We start from the raw sequence: 22,132 nt of genomic DNA on the forward strand, positions 1-22,132 counted from the left end.
ACGGCATATGGAGGTTCCCAGGCTAGGGGTCAAATCGGAGCTGTAGCTGCTGGCCTACACCACAGCCAAGGTAACACGGGATCCAAGCCATGTCTGTGACCTCCACCACAGCTCGAGGCAATGCCGGATCCTTAACCCACTGAGGAGGTCAGGGATCAAACTCGCATCTTCACGGATGCTAGTCAGGTTCGTCAACCACCGAGCCACACACACACTCAGGGTTTCCTTTTCTTTTTTAAAATTTTTTTATTTTTTTAAGGGTTGCACCTGCTATGTATCAAGTCCCCAGGCAAGGGGCAGAACCAGAGCTGCAATTGCAGTCCTACATCACAGTGCCAGAGGGGTGAGGCCAGGGATTAAACCTGCATTCTCATGGATACTAGTTGGGTTCTTAACCCACTGAGCCACAATGGGAATTCTTGTGTGAGGGTTTTAAATTTAACACCCAAAGGGATTTATAAATGAGATTCTATAAAGACATGTTTCATCACTATAATATGTGACTAGCTTTGCAACAGCATGTGTTTTAAACTGTTCAAGGTCTATTTATTTAGATCTTAAATAGTTACAGGATTCAGCCACAGGCTGTTATGAAAGGTGTCCTCTAAAAATGTATGCTGAAGTCCCAACTTCTAGTACCCCAGAATGTGACTTTATTTAGAAACAGGGTCAATGTAAATATAGTTAGGATGAGGTCATGCTAGGATAGGGTGGGCCCCTAACACAATATAACTGGTGTCCTTTTAAGAAGAAAATTCAGGCACAGACATGCATAGAAGGAAGGTGACGTGAAGACACAATATGGAAGACGGCCACGCAACAGACGCAGAGACTGGACTCCAAGCCAAGAACACCAAGGACTGCTGAGAACTTCCAGGGGTTTGGGTTTGCAAGCAGCAAGGAAGGATTCTCTTCTAGAGCTTTCGGAGAGAGCACAGTCCTGCAAACCCTGATCAGATTTCTAGCCTCTGGAACCATGAGAGATTGAGTTTCCGTTGTTCTAAGCCATCCATTTTCTTGTATATTGTTAGCACAGCTCTATGAAATTAATTATACAGACCATACATTAAAATTAAAATCTACCAGTCCAAAAGAACATCTTTTAAAGTAAAGCATAGCTGTGAAGTCAGCAAAACCTGGGTTCAAATACCTATGCAAATCAAAAGCTGTGTGATCATGGACTTGAGTTTGTCTACTTGTAAAGAAGGGAAAATAAATCCTACCAGTTTATTTCTGAAGATATTTATACAGAATGCCCATGACACAGAGGTTAAAATTTTTCTCTCACTCCCAAACCCCTCTGTCTCCCTGTAATGAGAATGCATTTTAACATACAGTCATAGACTATTTGGCCAACAATTCAGAAATATGACAAAAACAGAGGACTGTAATTCAAATATTATTAAATAAATTTTATAAAAAAACACTGTGCTAAATGAAGTCCTGATGCCTTTACTGCTTAGAAATCGCTAAATCTTTACTGTGGGTATGACCACAGGGCTGTCAGACACCATATGTTTTTTGGAACTTCTAAGAATGTAAGTGCTACTCTACTGAAAAGGAAAGATTTTTTTTTTTTTTTGGCTTTTTAGAGCTGCACCTGCAGTATATGGAAGTTCCCAGGGTTGAATCGGAGCCACAGCTGCAAGCCTACACCACAGCCAGAGGAATGTGGGATCTGAGCTACATCTGCGACCTACACCACAGCTCATGACAATGCTGGATCCCCAACCCATTGATCGAGGCCAAGGATTGAACCCGCATCCTCATGGATACTAGTTGGATTGTTTCTGCTGTGCCACAATGGAAACTCCGAAAGATCGATTCTTACACAATCTATCTTTTATACTTTCAAAGATTATTCATTTAATACAAGTCTTCTGATTTTACTAATATTCTTACTAATGTGTAAACTGATTCGAGTTCAGTAATAACACGAGACTCACGTCACTAAAAAGCAATTGTTCAAATGCAAGAATTTTTTATTTCATGTAATAACCGTAACATAAGCAAAATAATAAACTCTGGCAAGATTAGTAGTAATAGAAGTATAACTCACAAACATGATAAGCACGGTCCCCTGATAAATGGATTAGGCAGTGATACGGCCACAATGTTTAGAGTCATCTGTCCAAAGACTCTGGGAAAGGTGATCAAAGGCCAACACCATGACATGCGGTGGATTAAACCTTATGTGAGTCTAAGTTTAGCAACCTGAAGAAAGTCAAGATTCAGGTTATATATTCTAAAAAAAGTAAAACAACTGCAAATTATCCACTACCACCAAAGACAACAGCTAACTAACCTCTTAGACTACTTGCATTCAAGAGGTGAATAAAGACTAACACTGAATGCTCACTATGTGTAAAGACAACTTTACATATTTCACTAATTTCAATACACGGAATATTCCTAATATAGGAATTTCACACACAAGAAAACTGAGAACGAAGTTGTGGCCACGCATACAATGTTTAAACGTCACATTTTAGAAAGGAGTGGTCGAGGCTACAACCCAAAGTATAAATTTGCAAAAGCCACCACTGGCTCTGCTTTAAGCGTATTAAACCTTTAAAAGGATTAAGAAAGTTTTGAAATTTTATGGAACTTGTGGGAAAAGGTGTTTTCACAAAGCAATCCTATTTAATACCAATGCAACACAAACCTGCCTCCAAAGCAGCAAGTTATTTAGAAAGTTAACAATATTCTGCTATGGTATCACTTGAAGAAAAAAAATCCTGAAAACAGAATCTAAGAAAATGAAGCTGAAGTGAATGTTCAGCCATTGGAAAAGACGACTGCCCCATGCATACTTATCACAACGAAAACACAGGTTTGGTGTTTCACTGCAGCCTTACCCTGTAAGGACATGCCTTCTTGGCTGTTCAAGTTTACATTTTTCTACACAAATTTTTTTCTGAAGAGAAGAGGAACTACTTGTTGGTGAGCCACTGCCATGTATGCCTGGCCCTTTATAAGGTGGGACATGATCATTTTTTGATCTGATAGATCCAGGTTTCAATCTTTGCTCAAATATTTATAAGTTCAGAGACCTCAGGATATTAAATCTGTGACTTAGGTTTCTCTTGAGTAACATAGATATTAAAATAACAACTACCTCACAGGATTGTCAGTGAGGATTATACTATGCAGGTAATGAAATCAGCCCAGTTCTTGCCACAGAGTACATGTCTACTAAATATTAGCTAATATTATCAATAATTCTTTAAAACGTAGCCCTGAAAGTTAGGTTTTAAGAAGTGGTGATTTGAGGTGCAGTAACTTGTACAAAGACACACATCTAGAAATGTTAAAGCTAGTTTTGAAAACCCAAAGGCAATAAAAATCCATGCTCTCTTTAAAAAAGTGTTCTAATACTGTTAGCCTTCTCTGTTCCTCTTGCTTCCTCAACTGGTCTTTTACAGAAGAGAAAATTTCTTTCATTGACTCAAGGTATTTAAATGCTGGAAATGACCTTTGAAATCACTAAGCAAAGAAGCGGCAAACTGCTTTCGACAACAGTTAAGTTCAACTGACAGTTCCTGCCTGGAATGACAGGTCAAAAAGGGGAGTGGGAATGCTATGAAGAGAAGGATGAGAACTCGGAGAAAGGTAGAAAAAGGCGATACAAGAGTGACCGCTGCCTGGGGGGTGAGGGGTGACAGTGGTGGGAGATGGAAGGACACATAACACAGGTCAGCCCAGTGCTGCATATATGCCATGGCTCATGAATCTCCTCTAATTCTCACTAAACTCAACAGGGCTGAATCGTCTCAAGTCCCAAGTGCATCCTCCTCCACCATCCACAGCACACGCTCAGCTTCCTTCCCTACAGGTCATTGTATTACCTTGAGCATTAACATTTCCTATGCAATATAAAGTCAGCCCATTTGCACCCACTCCACCCCTTGGATCTACTAGGTATTTTCCCAATTACAAGGGATATTTGTTCTCTATCTTGACCAGAACAAGGCACAGTAATTCTAGGTGTATGTATAGATGGAGAGCTCCCTGGAAAGTAGAGGGGAAGAAAAATGTCTCAGCAAAGCTCGTGCCACAATAAACCACTGATCTGCATTAGTTTTGGATGTGCAACCCACATCTCAGCAGTCCTACTAGGAACACTACTCCTAGTTGCTGATAAACTTCATGCTTGCAATTTTGTCCCAAATGGGTTTTTTCTATATTTAAAGCATTTAATTACATATCATCGAGTAAATTTTTAAGGTATTCCATAAAAAGTTTCACTTGAGTTGAAAACACTTCCTGCAAAACACTTTCAAATGCTTCCTTCCATCCCCCTCGTGCTACAATCATTCTTATTTATTTATCTATCTTTCTAGGGCCACATCTGAGGCATGGGTTGAAATGGAGCTACAGCTGCCAGCCTACACCACAGCCACAGCAACGCCAGATGCGAGCCTCATGTGCGACCTACACCACAGCTCTCGGCAATGCCAGATCCTTAACCCATGGAGCGAGGCCAGGGATCAAACTGGCAACTTCATGGTTCCTAGTCAGATTTGCTCCTGCTGCGCCCTGAGAACTCCTAATCATTCATTTTTACACTGGTATTTAATTTTGAAACATCTGTGATAATGGACTTCTTTTTATTCCTCCTCCAATACCAATTACCACAATTAACTACATACTTTATGGAAACACTAAAAATCATTTTGTGTTACTAACATATTTTACTTTAAAAAAAACTTTAAAAAAACCTCAAGGGTATGGAACATTAAACATTTCAATATATCTAAAGTGGTGGTGCGTAGAAGGAACGTGAGTATGTACTTGCGTATGTATATAAACATGTATCTCCCCAGGAGATTCTGTATTAGCAAGTCTGTGGTGACTATGCCCCCACGTTTTCAAAGAGCTCCACAAATGACTGTTCCACATTTCCTGACTGAGAACCACAGAGAAAGCGTATTTCAAATTTTAGCTTTCAATAGACATGCCCCCATTTACAGCATGCCCCCCCAAAAAGAAAACAACCTGGGCCACTAATTTTAAATTTTAGTTCTAAAAAGTTTTGCTGGAGCAAGGTATCTTGTTTTTAAATCTCGTGCAGTAACCTGACTTCTTCAGAAGTGGAAAATAAAACTTTTAGAGCCTACAACTTAAAATACAGTTTAAAAATGTTTTCTATAAAAACCACAGCATCATCATTTAAGGAGACACAATTCTCTGCCACACGGCAGTATTTATGAATACTTACAATAATTTTATTTTGCCTATCTTAAAAATGAATACACACTTGCTCTCCTCCTCTACTTTACGTAAAATACTTAAAGAGAAAAACGTTAATTTTCTTCTTTGAAAGAGTATTATAAGCCCTTGAAACATTTTATTAATATAGCACCAAATAATAATGATGAAGGCACATAAGGTGTTAACCAAATTGTGTTTAATCAAATGTTAAAATTTCCTTTTTCATTAAATGCCGTGCCCGTGTAAAACATAAACAACGACCAAACCTCAAAATGTTTCTAAACCACCTAGTAAGGGGCTATATATTATATGCATAGTCCAGTAATGAATGAATATCACATTTCTTTGATTCTAAAACATGTTTTACATTTGACATTTCTGAATTAGAAATCTTATAATCACTGGTATGTCACATTGGAAGCATTTTAAAATTTAATGGTGCTTCTTACAATCAAGAGCACTTTAGATCTGACAAACCAGTGTTTATTAAAAAATATATATATATTTTTTCAAAAGAGGTAACTTTTTAAGTATCACTCCATAAAATTGTAATATTTTCTATGACTAAAAAATGGCCAATAAATTTGGTAAGGCAACTAAATTATAAGAACAAAAGAAACTGCTCTGGTAAGAATAGCTTAAATAAAAAATTTTATCAATTAAATATTATGTAAAGACATTTCCAGAGTTTTAAAAAAATAACTTTATATTATTCCATCTTCCAATGTGTTCTAAGTATCTGCCCACCCTATAAATTGAAATAAAATAACCTTTCACCTATGATATGCTATAAAGACTACCTTGCTTTAAAATAAGTTTCTATCTACAATGTAAAAAATCAAAGTACAATATATGTACTCATTCTAAGAAGAGAAGCCAGTTTAATGTTTAAAGATGTAAAAAAAAAATACCAATGTCTATTAATGCTGCAATCTACTAATACCACAGGAAGTCCTATCATCCTCTCCTCTATCCTATTACAAATCAAAACACTATGTGATCTCACATCTAATGTAAATTACTGCCTGCAACACTTCAAACTATTTTATGTAAGTATTTAGGTTCCTCCTTGCATACTTTACTTGCATTCTAGTGACAGCAGTACTGTGATCAAAAGCATCAAAACTGTGATAGGTCTTAAGTCAAACTTATCAAAGATAATTCTCCCTCCATTGTTAAAAAAATACCAAAATAAATACCAATATTGGAAATTCCATAGGAGGATGAATAATACTCTTTCACTCAAACATTACAGAACAAGGATAAAGTGAGTATAACTATACATTTTTTTTTCAGCTGTTTTTAAGCGTGTCACACATCTCCCAGAGGGGTTTCTACATACAGTGCTGAAAACTGATTAGGTAACTTTCACTATCAGAATCTTCAAACCAGTGCAATACTTGTACACATTTTGTTATCAAGTTTGCACATGAAAGTCCAAGAGTGATAAAAAGCTTGAGATCAAAAGACTAACAAGTCCCACATTTTTTTTTATTATTGCTACTTAATCCAAGTGAATGTCACTTAATTTTAATAATGATAAATGTAACTTAAGTAGTTTCAGAGAAATTCTAGATAGGCTAATCTTTCTAGAACATGAAATCCTTGTACTACTGTCACGGTTTTTTCCCACTACCCCAAGAAAATAATCTGAAACCAAATTGAATTACTGAACTGAATTAATTACTTTAGAAATAAACTCTGAATTTCCACTCTTATCCACTTTTCCGATAAAAAAATAAATAATGTACTATTTCTATTTCAGAACCTGTAAGAAGAAAAAGACTTCATTTTTGGCTATGAACCTTAATGCTATTTCACAGAGGTAAGCAAAAACAACCCAATTTTAAATGGGTGGTGTACTCCAGCATCTGGGGGTAGGGGTGGGGCCCTTGACAAATCTAACAAAAATTTAGCTAGAGCAAATGATGACTTATTGGAATAGGAAACAAAACGACCACTCATAGGACCAAATGAAAGCCTCCATTAGAAACAAAAAAACACCAATGGTTTTATATATATATACTCATGTGCATATATGTAAAACCCAAAGGAGAAACAGATAGCAAATGAATGAAAAGCAAGAGCAGGGGCAGGGGTGGGCGGTGGGGTGGGCACTGGGAAACCAATGCCCAATTTTTCTGCTACTCGGTTTATCTTGGAGGCTGATCTGGATGGTGTTACACAGAGCCGATAAAGCACATGATGGACACGTTCCTGGCACAGGAACTGATGTTTTCAAACCCACCAACTCCACTCTACATTTTGGGCAATTCAGAAATTCACCTCAGGCAAGTGACCAGTAAGTACTTTTAGTACAAGCACTACCTATGCAGAATAGCAAATACAGTGTGAAATAAAGCAATGCAAGCATTTACGTGAAATTCGGCTCCTTGCTAAATCTGGCTTCATGCTTACTACATTAAAAAAGAACTGCCAAACTGCCACATATTTCTTATTTTATCATCATCATAAAGGCTAAGGGCTATAACTATGAGCAATGTCAATTAGCCAATAGCCAAATGTCTCTGATTTTCTATCCAGTTCTAAAGAGTATTTTATTATCTAAACTGTCAGCTTTCTATTTTTCTCTGTATGTGCATGAAAACAGACATACAGAGAAACAGAAACACTCCATGACTTAACACAGTAAATATACAAATATATTACATACATACTAATGAGACGGCATGATTTTTATATCAAAGTACATGCTTTTCCACCACATAGTTCTTTGTTGTCATTAAGGGTAATAGAGAAATTTTGCAACAACTAAGCACATGCTGCTAATGATCCATGGTTATAAGAATTTGTAGGTTAAAAAAATACAATTCCTAGAACACTGTTATCAAACAAATAAGTTTTATTGGCATCTAAAAACAAAATTCACCCAACATTGAAACGTACTTTAATATTTATGTTGTTTTCTTGTTTTCTTTTTTCTTTTTCACTCACTGAGTATGAGGAACAAATCACAAACACTTACTTTGGAGAAACAGAGACCATAGTGTAGATTTTACAAAATCACTTTTTAAAATCTCTGTATTGTGCTCCTCAAATATCTAGAGCCAGTCTTTGCATAAAATATCACAGCTTTGTCTATTACCTTAAAATTCTGCAGCAGCCTAAAGATATGGATAAGATATACCACCACTTGCTATTTGAAATATATCTATTACCATATCCAACCTAATGGTAGTATCTAAAAAATTCTTTCTTCCATAGGAAGTCTCTGACAAGCTGTTATTCATTTCCTTGAAGTTAAAAGAATCTGGGGGCAACATTTATATTTTATCAGAAAAATAAAAAAATGTTTACCTACCATGTTCATATTAAGAACAATGTCTATACAAGTCAGTTGTACAATTATTTTAAGAGAAAGGTGAACATGAACATCAGATTAACTTAATTCTGGCAGACAAAAGTGAACAACTATGGTCCAGTCAGCCATTAATCTATTACAGAGAGATGACAACTTTACAAAATGTATCTTTTACCTACTGAGTGATGATTATGTCCCCTCAGTTTCTGTGCTTTCTACCACTGGTTCACTTTCTATATCAGCAACTGTGTCACTCTTCTCCTTGCTTATTTCACTTGAAGATGTCAGTTTTTCATAAAGTTCAGGATCGCTCTGTGCTGGTAAAGGTGGTGGCTGAGCATGTCTCTCGGTATTTTCACCATTAACCTGAGGCACATTATCACCTTTTCGTTGAGAAGTGGCCCCTTCAAAAAAATCAAAAACCCGAGCATGAGGTGGGGGGACCCAGGTGTTCTGAATTCTATCTCGTCCAAGCCGATTTCCATTCATTTCTCTGCAGAAATCAAAATCTCTGTCGTCCCTGTCCCTTTGCCTCTCCCAGGGTCTTCTGCGGTCATCAAAATCTCTGTGAACCTCTTGTCCAAATCCTCTGTTCCAAGGACCACTTCTAGGATCAAACCGATAGTTTCCAGACCGAAATCGCCCTCTTTCTTCATGTAAGCCTTTTGGCCCCGCATAGACAGGCAGAACCCGGTGCTCTCTCTCGTCGAAATCTCTATGCCCCCATGGCTTCTCTGGAGTAAAGCCAAAGTGGTCTCTCCGACCCAGATGATCTATGCCTGGCCTCACAAGATTCTCTCTAATATCTACAGGAGGTCTTCCAAAATGCTCTCTGCCATCTAACGGAGGCCTTCCAGGACCTTCTCTCGGATCTACAGGCCGTCCAACCACATCCCTAACATCCACCGGGGGAGGCCTACTGATGGTTTCCCTGGTTTCCATGGGAGGGAACCGGTAATCTCTATCTCCTTCCTGTTGCATATTATCATTTCCAAGCGGTATCCTTTTTTCTGGATTACTGACATTGTCTACACTTTGTCTTCCAGGAACTAGAAAAGGTCTTTCAGGTGGACTAAAAATATCCCCTGGAGGAAAAGGACCACGGGGTGGTGGATGAAGAGCTGCATCAAGTACTGATGGGGGAGGGAGTCCCCGCTGGGGTGGAATTCCAGGCTGTATTAAAGGGAATCGTGGCCCAGGAGTCTGTGGTATGAGTCCTGGACGAATGTCTAAGATTGGCATTGCAGGCATCCTTTGATTAGAAAGATTCAAAGGGGGCAAATTTTGAGGCCCAGCTGGTGGCTGTGTTCCCAACAGTCCAGGATTTGGAACCCCGGGTGGCTGTACTCCTATGAGTCCAGAACTGTTAGGTATATTTGGGGGAAGCACCCCCAAAAGTCCAGAACTACTCGACACACTTGGTGGCTGTATTCCCAAAATTCCAGAGTTATTTAGAATAGTTGGTGGCTGGGGTCCAATAATCCCAGAACCACTGGAAACATTAGACGGCCGGACTCCAAGGATTTCATTATTACTTGATACATTTGGTCTTTGGACTCCTAGAATCCCAGAATTGCTTGTCACATTTGGCGGCTGTCCTCCTAAAATTGCAGAGTTGCTTGAAATATCATTTGGAATCACTAAAGTGGAAAGAAGAAAAATTATACAAGCTGTCATTCTGGTGTGAAAAGGAACCTATATTTCTAATTATTAATGCAATAATTTCCAGTAGTTAGCTTCATCAGCTACTGTACCCCCAAAGGCCAAGGTATACTAGATAATAAAAATTAATACCATGCATAGCGATATTTAAGTATTAAAACATAAGTGGGGCTATTACATATTAAATCTTTTCAACATAAACAAAAAAGGTCAAGTTTTACACTGACTGTCCGCCTTTAGCAAAGGTCTTTCCAAAGTACAAACAATTCTCAATACACTAAAAAAACAAAAAAAAACAAAAAAAAAAACCTTCTTGCTTTCAAATACCATATTTATCTTCTAGACCTAGCTGAATACCTGGTAGTCTTATACTTGACTCTTGCTCATTTTAATCTTTCATAAGTACACATATTTTGTGCAATTTTATTTTGATAACAACACATTAAAACAGTCCCAATAGGGAGAAGGAAAAAAAAAAAGTCCCAATAGGCCAAAAACAAAGGTGGAGTCTTAATGGAAAGGTGTCAAAATCTATACTATCCTGAACAGAATGCCAAATTGGTTTTTAATGGAAATTTTAGGAGATAGTGATTCTTATTTTTTTTTAAATTGCATTATTTGTGCACTGAACCATTTATACATGCATGTCGCCTCAGAATTAATACCAACAGGAGTTCCCATCTTGGATCACTGGTAACGAACCCAACTAGTACCCATGAGGATTCCGGTTCGAGTCCTGGATTCAATGGGTGAGTGGGTTAAGGATCCGGAGTCGCTGATGTGGCTTGGTTCCTGAGATGCTGTGGCTGTGGTTATAGGCCGGCAGCTGCAGCTCAAATTGGATTCCTAACCTGGGAACTTCCACATGCTACAGGAGCAGCATTAAAAAGCAAAAAAAAAAAAAAAAGAATTGACACCAACATAAAGAAGCAGTACTATAGTACTTATGATTTAACTACGTATTTCTGGGGATTTCTTTTGATTTGGGTTTTTGGTGTTTTGTTTTGTTTTGTTTTTACCTGATCTGGTGTTTTCACCAGAAGAAATCTGGTGGTCTAAAAGATGAGGTACTTTTTCTTCAGGCTCTGCTTGTTTAGTTGGAGGATTAAAAACACTTCCGGCTGGCAGAGTGGAAGTAGCAAGACTGCTGGCAACAGAACCACCTGGTAAAACAAGGCTACCAAATCCAACATCTTTCACAGTTTCTGGAGTCATAGATAATGGTGGCTGCACTAAAGCTGTTTAAAGAAGGAGAATATATATTTCAGATTGAATTAGCTAATCAATTCATGTGCTAAGTTAGGTATAGCCAACATGGGTCTTGCCAAAGTTTTAAATGACTTCCTTTCCTCTTTCCCCAGGTATCTGGGGTAAGACCGCTTGGTTAACAAGACACATCTGAGTTCTCTTTTAGTCCCTTTATTTCATTTATAATGAAAACTAACTTTGGCAGGTTGAGTGTTTAATGTAATGGCATATCTGTATTACCCACCACATTTTATGATGTTCAAAATGACAAATGAGCCATCATGAAGAGGCTAAACTGTATTTAGAAAGCTTTATTTTTTAAAAATAGGAAAAAAAATTTTGGAAATATTTTCAAGAAAAATAGGACTCATATTTAAGAAAATCCCAGCCCCCTCCAAAAACAAAAATCGTAATTTTTCAAGGATGACAGTATATGAATATCTAAATATACAGAAATGATTGGTGCAGACCAACAAATACAAGAATGAAAATCTGCCCAATCCCCTTGAAATTATAAGGACTAGGTTCCTCACAATTTACTTTTTGACAAACGAGGTTAGATGAGAACCACAAAGAAAAAAGTATAAACGTTTCATTTTTAAAAATGGATAGAAAACCCTTGTGTATGTCATTTATATGTTAAAAATCAAAACCAGAGAAACATAAAATCACAATCAAATAATCAGAATTTCTAGACCAATTCATGCCACTACACTATTAAACCATGTACTGTGGGATTTTAGAAACTGATTTATGCTCACATTTAACTCCAGACTACCTAGACAGACCGCTGGCACACAACAGAGATGTAAGACAGGGATAAGACCACCCAGGACCATGTATGGAAATTATGAAAGCTGAATGAGACAGTGTGAACAATCAGGTGAGGATCTTAACACACAGGATTTCTCTTTCTCCTTTAATGGACCCCAGGCTTTCTAAAATGAGTGAAAGTAAGGAGAAATAACTGGGAGGTAAACTCTAAGTAAGACCAGTCTCTATGAATGGTGAATTCGGAAATGGCTTCTGAGCACTCTTCTAATTTTCAGAAAGAATAAACAATTCTTCCTAATTAACCAACGGTAACAGAAAAAGGATCCTAATGTTGTCTAAACAATGAAGGTTCGAAGAGTTTAAAAATATAAGAGAACTTCAAAGAGAAAAGTGAATGCAACCGTTTGGAAGTAAAAATCCATTAGTCCTTAAACACTACAAAAAATGAAGAAGAAAAAAAAGAAGAAAGAAATAAGAAAAATCCACTCCCTCTTCAGTCACTGCGTATCGAGGTAATCCCCACAGAACTCATTACTTGGAAAAAGGCACTTATAGGAAAGAATTGAGCATCCACACCTAGGATCCTGTACATCTACACTTCAAGGTAACTAAATACTATGAGCTAAGAGAAAGTTTTTCTTTACAGAAAAAAATCTAAGACGTGGAAGGAGGGCGTTCTCCTGCGGCACAGCAGGTTAAGGATCCAGCATTGTCAGCGCAGCAGCTCAGGTCACTGCTGTACACAGGTTTGATCCCTGGCCTGGAAACTTCCACACGTTGAGGGTGTGGCCAAAAAAAAAAAACAACAAAACAAAAGAAAAAAAGAAAAGTGGAAGGAATTATAAAATTTGGAAGATCACTACTTTGCAACTAATGAAAAGTAGATTTAGGCAATACCAATCATAGGATGAAACCATCAGAGGAAAATCTGAAGGGCAACTTTTTTTTGATGGCTAGGTCCTAATACCTGATGCTCTGATCCATTCTAACACCGCTGAAAGTGGGACAAGGTACTGCATGGCTCCTGATGTGATGGAATATCAAGTCCATCCAGCACCCCACCTGTAAGCATCCTGATCAAAGCAGTTGAAGCTTATTCTAAACAAGCCTATGGTGCTAAAAACATCGAGATTCGAGGAGACAGAGCTACAAATTCAATACCGAAAAGAAGCAAAAAACCCAAATCCATTATTTGGGATGCTGCATACAGAAGTGAACTGTGTCGACAAGTCAAAGACACGAAGAATTTTAAGAAGGGAGGTTTGGGTGGGGCTACTCTATATTAAGACAATTAATACACAAAACAAACAAAAAATCCCCACACAAATACCATGTAAGAACCCTTCTCTGGCTTTTGACTAAAATAAAACAATTATAATACGGCAAATCTGAATATGGACAACTTTGTTAGAAATCATTTAACGAAAAAATGCATTTGTCTGAATACTTTGAGACTAAAAAGATTAACAATACTTCACAAGAATGAGAACCGACATGTATTATTAACACTACCATAAGTAAAGAAAACATCCTTTTCTTTTTTGGCCACACTGACAGCATATGGAAGTTCCTGGGCCAGGGACTGAATTCCAGCCACAGCTGTGACCTACATCACAGCTGAGGCAACACCAGATCCTTAACTCACTGCGCCACAAAGGGAACTCCAAGAAAATTCTTCAGGTAGAAAACTCACATGTTGGTACTACTGGTGGGATAGTAGGTGGTGGTACAACAGGTGGTGGAACTGGAGGTGGCATGAAACCTACATGGAAAAAAGAGACCAAAAATAAAATAGCAAAAAAAGTTACTTTCCTTTAAATCAAAGATTTCAATAGCTATTAAATGAAATTCTACAGTCTTAAAACAGTCACTACTAAACCACACATTTGAATATATTTTCCATATAAAAAATTACTTTTATGATTCTTAACATGAGCTTATCTATTTACTCATTTGTTTAAATCCTGTGGTCTATGAAGCTGTAAATATCAAAGATTAATTCAAGCCAGACAACCTGTTTATATTAGTGTGGTGACTGCATGAGTAGGTAAACATTTATTTCAAGCTGCTGATATATTATCTGCAATAATGACTTCTGTAAAATGTGCTATATTGTATTTGTTTGATATATATATGCTGTTTACTCACTAGATCAGACGATTTTCATTAACCTTGAGTATCACTATATTTTGTTCTGAGTATTGAAATCTTAATAAAAACTAAAAAAAAATTAATATTGTCTGTTTTATGGTTTTAAATATCAGAAAATCAAACTATAAACCTGCTTCCTTGCATTTTTTAAATACAGACCTGGGAGTTCCCACCGTGGCTCAGTGGTTAATGAACCCGACTAGCATCCATGAAGACACAAGTTCGATCCCTGGCCTTGCTCAGTGGGTTAAGGATCCCGTGTTGCCATGAGCTGTGGTGTAGGTTGCAGACGCGGCTCAGATCCTGCAGTGCTGTAGCTGTGGCGTAGGCCGGGGGCTACAGCTTCAATTTGACCCCTAGCCTGGGAACCTCCATACGCTGCAGGTGCAGCCCTAAAAGACAAAAACAGAGCTACTGCTAAATTCCTTTTAGAAAATAGTGGCTAAAAATAATGAAAAATACAGATACGTGATTTTCAAGAAATGAATGCTAAAAAATCCATATGGTATGGTTTTTAATTTAAAAATATCTTCTGAAAAAAGTCTTAATTTTAAATCATAAACACAGATGGTGTCAGACAAGAGCAATTTGCCAATATCTGAAATATAAAAAGACAAAGTTCTTACAAAAATCTACATCAACTACAAATTATGTATCAAACTGTAATTTAAAATTTTACATAACATGACAAATTACAACCATTCTCAGATGATGAATTTACTTTTTGTCCCTGCTGAACTCTATCAGTGGCTAAAAACTTAAATTATAGAAACCGATTCTGTAATTCTTTCCTATAATATGCAAATAACATATAAAGTTCAAAAAAATAAAAACAGTTCTGAAAAACAATATATATCATTTGATCTCTTGTATTGTCTCTCCCTATTCTTCTAAACCTATGATCTAATACTAAAAGTTCTAAGTTATGCAAGTAATTATTTATACTTAATTGATATGTGTTAATCTAGTTTTTACCTTTAAACACTGATGCAAAGAACTTTTATCAATAATTTACTAGGTCAAAATAAGTATTGTGAATTCAATTAGCACTTTAAGATATCATCTCTAATGTCAAAACTGAAATCGAATGATTTTTAAGAGGACCAATCTATATAACGTAACACATTCTTTCTGATGAATAACCACAGAGCACTCTGATATGGAAACTTCAACACAAATTATTTTAAGAGCATTTCAATGATTTTTAAAGGATTCCACTTCTCTTCTCTGTCAGTGCTTTGTGAAGTGCGGTCCTTTAACATCGGGCATCAGTCGGGCAGCTGTTAGTCAGGAACTTGTTAGACGTGCAACTGTCCTGCCCCACCTCAGTCCCGCTGACTCAGAAAGAGGCTGGGCCCAGCAATCTGTGCTCTAAGGCCCTCCCGGTAATGTGGATGTAATCTGAGGTTTGAGAATCACTGTGCCATATACAGCATTTAAACCTGGAAGATGAACAATTTAAATAGCATTCTAAATAGAGTTAAAATAATAAGATGAAAGTTTCTTACCAGGAGGTGGTTGTGAAGGGTTAAAACTTGCTCGGAGAAAAGGAGGTGGAGGAATTGGACTGAATCCAGGAGGAGGAACTGGCATTGACACAGGAAATGCTGGTGGGACTAAACTAACTGCAGGCACTGCTGGAGCTACTGGAATCTTGTGGGTAGAAAATAAAATGTATCGTTTTATCCACTTGCAGTGATTATATCTTAGAACAACCAAAGATGAATTATTTGTTTCTTTTTTTTTTTCCTTTCTGGATTCTTGTAAGTGAACCTAAGGTAAGAACCCAAGGCGGTATTTTTCAACAGACAGTATATATGGAGATCGTGAAATCTCATATTCAAATGACATAAAATAATGGGCACCTTCATGAATAGCGAATATCATGCTCAATTAATAACTAATTAATTATGTAGGCTGCGCCTGTGGCATGCAGAAGTTCCTGGGCCTGGAATCGAACCTGAGCCATAGCAGTGACAACACTGAATTCTTAACTGCCAGGCCACCAGGGAACTCCTGTCATGCTCAATTTTAAACTGCCATGTCCCACTAAGTTTATTATACCTAGCCGTGTTATGTGATCTAATCACCATCAGGCAGTATGTCACCGAAAGCTTTAAAATGGCTCAAATTTCTCATTAATTTGTTTTCTACTCAGAAGCATAAATTCTTTTACTCATCCTAAGTACAATGATCCCCAAATGTTTGTCTGCACTGTGGCTATTCCTCTCCCCTAAAGCTCAAATTATATCAATGGTCTGTCTTTTCAACACCTCAACTTTGTTGTCTAGAAAGTTTAAACTTCACACATAAAAACTGAATTCCCAACTGTCCTTCCTCAAACCATACTTCCCACAGACTTTCCCATTCTCAGATAATGGTTAACTTTGTCTTTCTAATTTCTCAGACCCAAAATTTTGCCTCTGTTCTTTGTCGAACTATCAGAAATACACTTAGTATCTGACAACGTTCTGCTGCCTCCATGCTATCAGTCCCGTCTGAGCCACCAGCTCCTCTCATCTGGATTGTTGCAACTGTCTTTTAACTGGCCTCCCTGCTTTTATCAATGTGCACTACACCATTCTCAGAACAGCTGCCAGTGTAAGCCTTCAAAACTCTAAGCCAGATCAAGTCGCTCCTTTCTTCAAAATCCTCTAATGGCTCCCCATCTTGGCTGGGTGAAAACCAAAGTCCCTCTAGAGGTCTCACTTCCACTAAGCTGCTGCTCACTCACGGCCAGGGCCTGTGCACTGCTTATTCCCTTGGCCTCCACTGTTCTTCTTCAGACAGCCACACAGTTAACTGCCTCAGCACCTTTAACTTGTGGCTCAAACGCCATGTTCTTAATTAAGTCCATCTTGACCATTTTATTGCAGTGGCTACCCAGACACTCCTGATGGTCCTTTCACTACCTTTTCCCTCCCACATAATTTAATCAACTTCTATCTTCTGCCTCCCCTATTGAGAACAAAAGCTCCATGAGGGCAGGGATTTGTGTTTCTTTCTTTTTTCACCGATGTATCCATATTCCAGGTGCCTAGGACAGCGCCTGCTGCATGCAGACCAGGCAATCAACAAATATTTGTTCAATAAATGAACATTTAAATATGAACTCTTTTCTAAAATAAAGTTTTCAAAAATGCTTGTATTTAATATTAATCCCTTTTGGACAATTTTCTCCAAGTCTTATTTTACTTATTTATTTATTTTAGCCATGCCTGCAGCATGTGGAAGTTCCCAGGCTAGGGACTGAACATGAGCCATAGCAGTGATAACACCAGATCCCTCATCACTAGGCCGCCAGGGAACTCCCTACATGTTTTATAAAGTAAACACATGAACAAAAATAGAAATGTAAGAAAACACATTAAGCAATAACAAAAACGGCACTAACCTGTAACATAGCAACAGGCGGAGGGAAAACCTCTGCCTGGGTCGTGACCACTGTTTCCTTTTCAACTGGAGGGGGGCTCTGAGTCGTCTGGACCGTCTCTTTAACCGGTTCTGAGCTTTTCACAGTTTCCCACTCTAAACAAAATATGTGAAACTGATTTCCTAGGAATAGGTGCAACTTTTCATTTTGTTTTTATATATACATGTATTTGATGTCTGCATAGCCCCTCGACTACCCTGGCGCATGTTTAAAGACATGTCCACAACTATAGGTGCCAACCTATTTGGTTTTACCAAGATACATCTGATTAGGATACTAAAGAGTTCAAACCAGCATGACACAAGGTACAAATCAGAGACACTAAAATATTTATTCTAGAGAAAACACTTTAAAGGGACATAATAGGTATATATCTCAAAGACCATCCTTGTTCTTTATTTTGTCACAAGGTTCAAGAGGAGACCAACAAGGGAGTACTGACCCAATACAGAAAATCTTTCTGAAAATAAGGCTATGCAAAAACAGAACAAAGACGCTCCAAAGGTTCCTCCAAAGGTTCCTCACCTCTCTCAAAGTCATCAGAATGACCAGTAAGACTTTACAGGACGCTGCCCCTCTGGACCTCTCTGACATCAGCTCCCACTACGCACGCCCTACCAAACCCAAGCCATACCAGTCTCATGGTGTTGTTTGTTTCTCATGATTTGTAAGAGATGGTGCACTTGCTGTTCTCTCTGTATGAAAGGCTTTCCCCAGAGAGTCGTATATCTCACCTCTCGGAGCATCACCTTCTCCTATTAGACCTTCTGCAACCACTTATACTGCAATAGCTCCGAACCCATACTGCCTACCCCCATTCCATGTTTTCTCAAAACTCTTCGAAATTATCAAGTTTATTTTATCATTCGTTTTTCCCCACGAGAACATGGATTGGCAAACTTCCTATTTTAAGTATTTTAGACTTTGGGGGTCATGTGACCTGTTACAGCGACTCTACTGACTGAATTTTAAAAAGTCATATCCAATAGGTAAACACAACTGAGCATGGCTATGTTTCAATAAAACTCTATTACAGAACGAGCTGCCAGTAAGACCTGGCTAATGGGCTGTTAAAGGCTGTCAACCCCTGTTCTACAATGTACACTCCTTAAGGATTTTGGTCTGTTTGCCTCGCTGTCATAATCCCAGTTCCTAAAATTATACTTGGAACACAGTAAAAACAAGTATTTTTTTGAATGAATAAATGTTCTGGAGGAGCATCCATCAAAAAGAGAGTGGGAGAGAGACAGAGAGAATGACAAGAAAAAAAAAAACTGAAAAAGTGTTTGAAAATACATGCATCAGCTTGAGAACAAAAATACTATTCTGAAAATTAGCTACTTTTGGTAGAAGAGCTAAGATGTAAAGAAACAAGGTATATATCATATTTCAATCCTTTTCTAAGTATCCATTTTAAGATTTCTTATTGGTTGTAACTGCTAATCATTCTGTTAATTTAAAACAAAATTTTAAAAAACAAAGACAAACTTTTAAAAAGAACAGCCTGGATTATCATTTGATTATAAGCTTTCTAGAACTGCATGAATCTGAACTGCAGCTCTCTAAGTCTATTCCTGCCATTCTCAACATAGATACTAATCAAAATAATCTACGAAGTTTTTTAAAGAAACTTCCTAAATCCCCAGTCTCATTAGAAATAATTAGCTTAAAAAAGCCTCCATATACACAAGTCTCTCAAAGACTGAGAGTTTTTGAAAGACAAATATGAAAAAATGCTACACTGCCAGAGTTCCAGAACACTATCGATACCCTGAAACTTATAAAGTCCGTTAAGCACATACACTGGACAGGATAATGTTTCATTTTTTTCCCCCTCTTTTGCATGAGGTGGGGTGGGGAGAGTCAAGGAAATAAACACAATTCATCCTATCATATAAAACTCTTATCAATTACATCTTTTTAGGCATACATGTATTTTTATTTTTTTTATATATATATATATTTTTTTTGTCTTTTTTTGTTGTTGTTGTTGTTGCTATTTCTTGGGCCGCTCACGTGGCATATGGAGGTTCCCAGGCTAGGGGTCGAATTGGAGCTGTAGCCACCGGCCTACGCCAGAGCCACAGCCACGCGGGATCCGAGCCGCGTCTGCAACCTACACCACAGCTCACGGCAACGCCGGATCGTTAACCCACTGAGCAAGGCCAGGGACCGAACCCGCAACCTCATGGTTCCTAGTCGGATTCGTTAACCACTGCGCCACGACGGGGACTCCCATACATGTATTTTTAAACAACAAAACCATCGCTGGTGTTCTTACCAGTATTTACAGTTTCCTGATCAATCATGCCTCCTTCTGCAAAACCTTCCAAGTCATCCACTTTAACTTTTTCCCATGGTATATACGTAACTCCAAGATCCACATCCCAGAATTGTTTGTATTCTGTTTTTACACCTTTGTTTAAAGCCCAAGCGATCTACCAAAAATAAGGTGAAGAAAAAAGAAAGTTCATGTAAAAACAAGGCAAAACATACAAAATTATATACTAACAATGTAAATGCAAATAAAATTAGTCTTAAAAATCAATTGAACAGGCAAAGCATCACTGCCCGAATAACACTAGGCAAGGAAATTTTTTCCATACATCTTCCGATTTTGTTTGTAAAATAAAACCTCCATTAGACAGTGATGTTATTTATAACATAGAGTTTATTTCCATTTCTTACTAAGACTTTAAAACAATACAGTTCCAGAAATAATCCAAATCTACTTTTCACCACAAAAGGTGTCAATCTATATTAGTAATAATTAGAATAGCTAATTTAAATAAAATCTTGCTACTCCAGAAAAGGGGAAACCAGTGACACTTTAGTTTAGCAGAGAAACTCTCCACCATAAAATGACAAAGCACAGACATATTAACTCCCTTGAAAGTAGTTAATATATTTAATTCAGTTGCAAAAACTGATGGAATAAATTATCTTCAAATAGCAGAAACAAAATGTAAATTAGTTACAAAAAGTAAAAATGGAAAAACACACCAAAAATATACTCAGTGTAAAGACTAGTAGGAAAATAAAAATATACTTTTACATAAACCCTTCAACTGTGTAAGACGTTAAAAAGGAGACATTAATAATAGAGTTAAGGGGTAGGCTTAGGAAGCACTGGGAAGGAGTGAATGGAATATGAACTTGTAAAAACAAAATAGTTCACATAAAATGGTGCCTGGTTGACTATGAGAACTGTGCATGCGTGGTTTCAAAGAACTGTTTGAGTAAGGTTTTGGTTTTACCTGCAGCTAATTTTACAATTCAACAATACTAAAATAATTAAATTTCCTTCTTGCCATTTTTTAAATTTTTTTTTTTAAGGGCTGGATGTGCGGCATATGGAAGTTCCCAGGCTAGGGGTCGAATCAGAGCTGCAGCTGCCAGACTACGCCACAGCCACAGCCACAGCAATCAACGCCAGATGCAAGCCACATGTGTGACCTACAACACAGCTTATGGCAACGCCAGATCCTTAACCCACTCAGCGAGGCCAGGGATCGAACCCACATCCTCATGGATACTAGGGTTCATTACCACTGAGCCACAATGGGAACTCAGCGAAACAATAAATTTCTGTGAGGGTTTGCCCATAACATTAAAAAAGAAGATGAATTAGATGAAACATTCTAAGAATCCAATAAAACACAAGGAGGTGCCCTTAATCTCACCTTAATGACCTTGGAGCCAATTTTATACGATCCGGAACTGAGTTTCTGAAGAGCCCGAAATGCATCTTGTCGATGAACCATGCAGACATAAGCACAGCCCCTGGGAGGAATCATCTATTAAAAAAATTTTTTTCTTTAGAAAGGGTATAAGGAGGCCAATTCACTTCTGGCATTTTATGGTTTTGGCACAGAACACTGGTCCCTAACACTGAACTGCTTCCCCTTTTCGTCCTCCAGCTATCCGTTTACTGGCATAATTCACGCACAATCACTTCGTTTAAAAGAAACTCAAAAACGAGTTGGGTCTCTTCTTATAAACCATGTTACATATGTGAAATCTTGACTATCTACACATCTTAAAACTTTAATACACAATGAAGAACAGATAAAACGATGTGTAATTACATGCATATAATACCACCAGGTAAAAGGAAAATAATACTTTATGGCCAACATATTTGAAGGTGTACAATTTATTCACAGTAGCATTTAAGTTGGAAGTGTCATGCTGAGTAATGTGAGAAGGATTTTTGTTTTGAGTAAGTTTCTTATCCTTAATAGAAAACCTAAAATCTACAACAACAAATGGTAAAATTAACATTCTTCTATTTTATAAAACTTAATTTTGTCCAAGTATCTCTGGAC

The 22,132-nt window shown here is 37.6% G+C and overlaps 1 protein-coding gene across 1 annotated transcript in view; it reads right to left on the reverse strand.

The window, feature by feature from the left end:
- Positions 1–8,062: 8,062 nt before the first annotated feature.
- SCAF8 (SR-related CTD associated factor 8) overlaps positions 8,063–22,132 on the reverse strand; it is an 81,215-nt gene continuing 67,145 nt past the window's right edge. The window contains 7 exon segments of the mRNA XM_047769865.1: positions 8,063–10,176; positions 11,218–11,436; positions 13,914–13,982; positions 15,880–16,024; positions 17,766–17,899; positions 20,086–20,242; positions 21,488–21,601. Coding sequence (XP_047625821.1) covers positions 8,726–10,176; positions 11,218–11,436; positions 13,914–13,982; positions 15,880–16,024; positions 17,766–17,899; positions 20,086–20,242; positions 21,488–21,601 — 2,289 coding nt within the window. The 3' untranslated portion in view covers positions 8,063–8,725.

This window comes from Phacochoerus africanus, chromosome 2, assembly GCF_016906955.1.
Source record: "Phacochoerus africanus isolate WHEZ1 chromosome 2, ROS_Pafr_v1, whole genome shotgun sequence".
NCBI classification, from domain to species: Eukaryota; Metazoa; Chordata; class Mammalia; order Artiodactyla; family Suidae; genus Phacochoerus; species Phacochoerus africanus.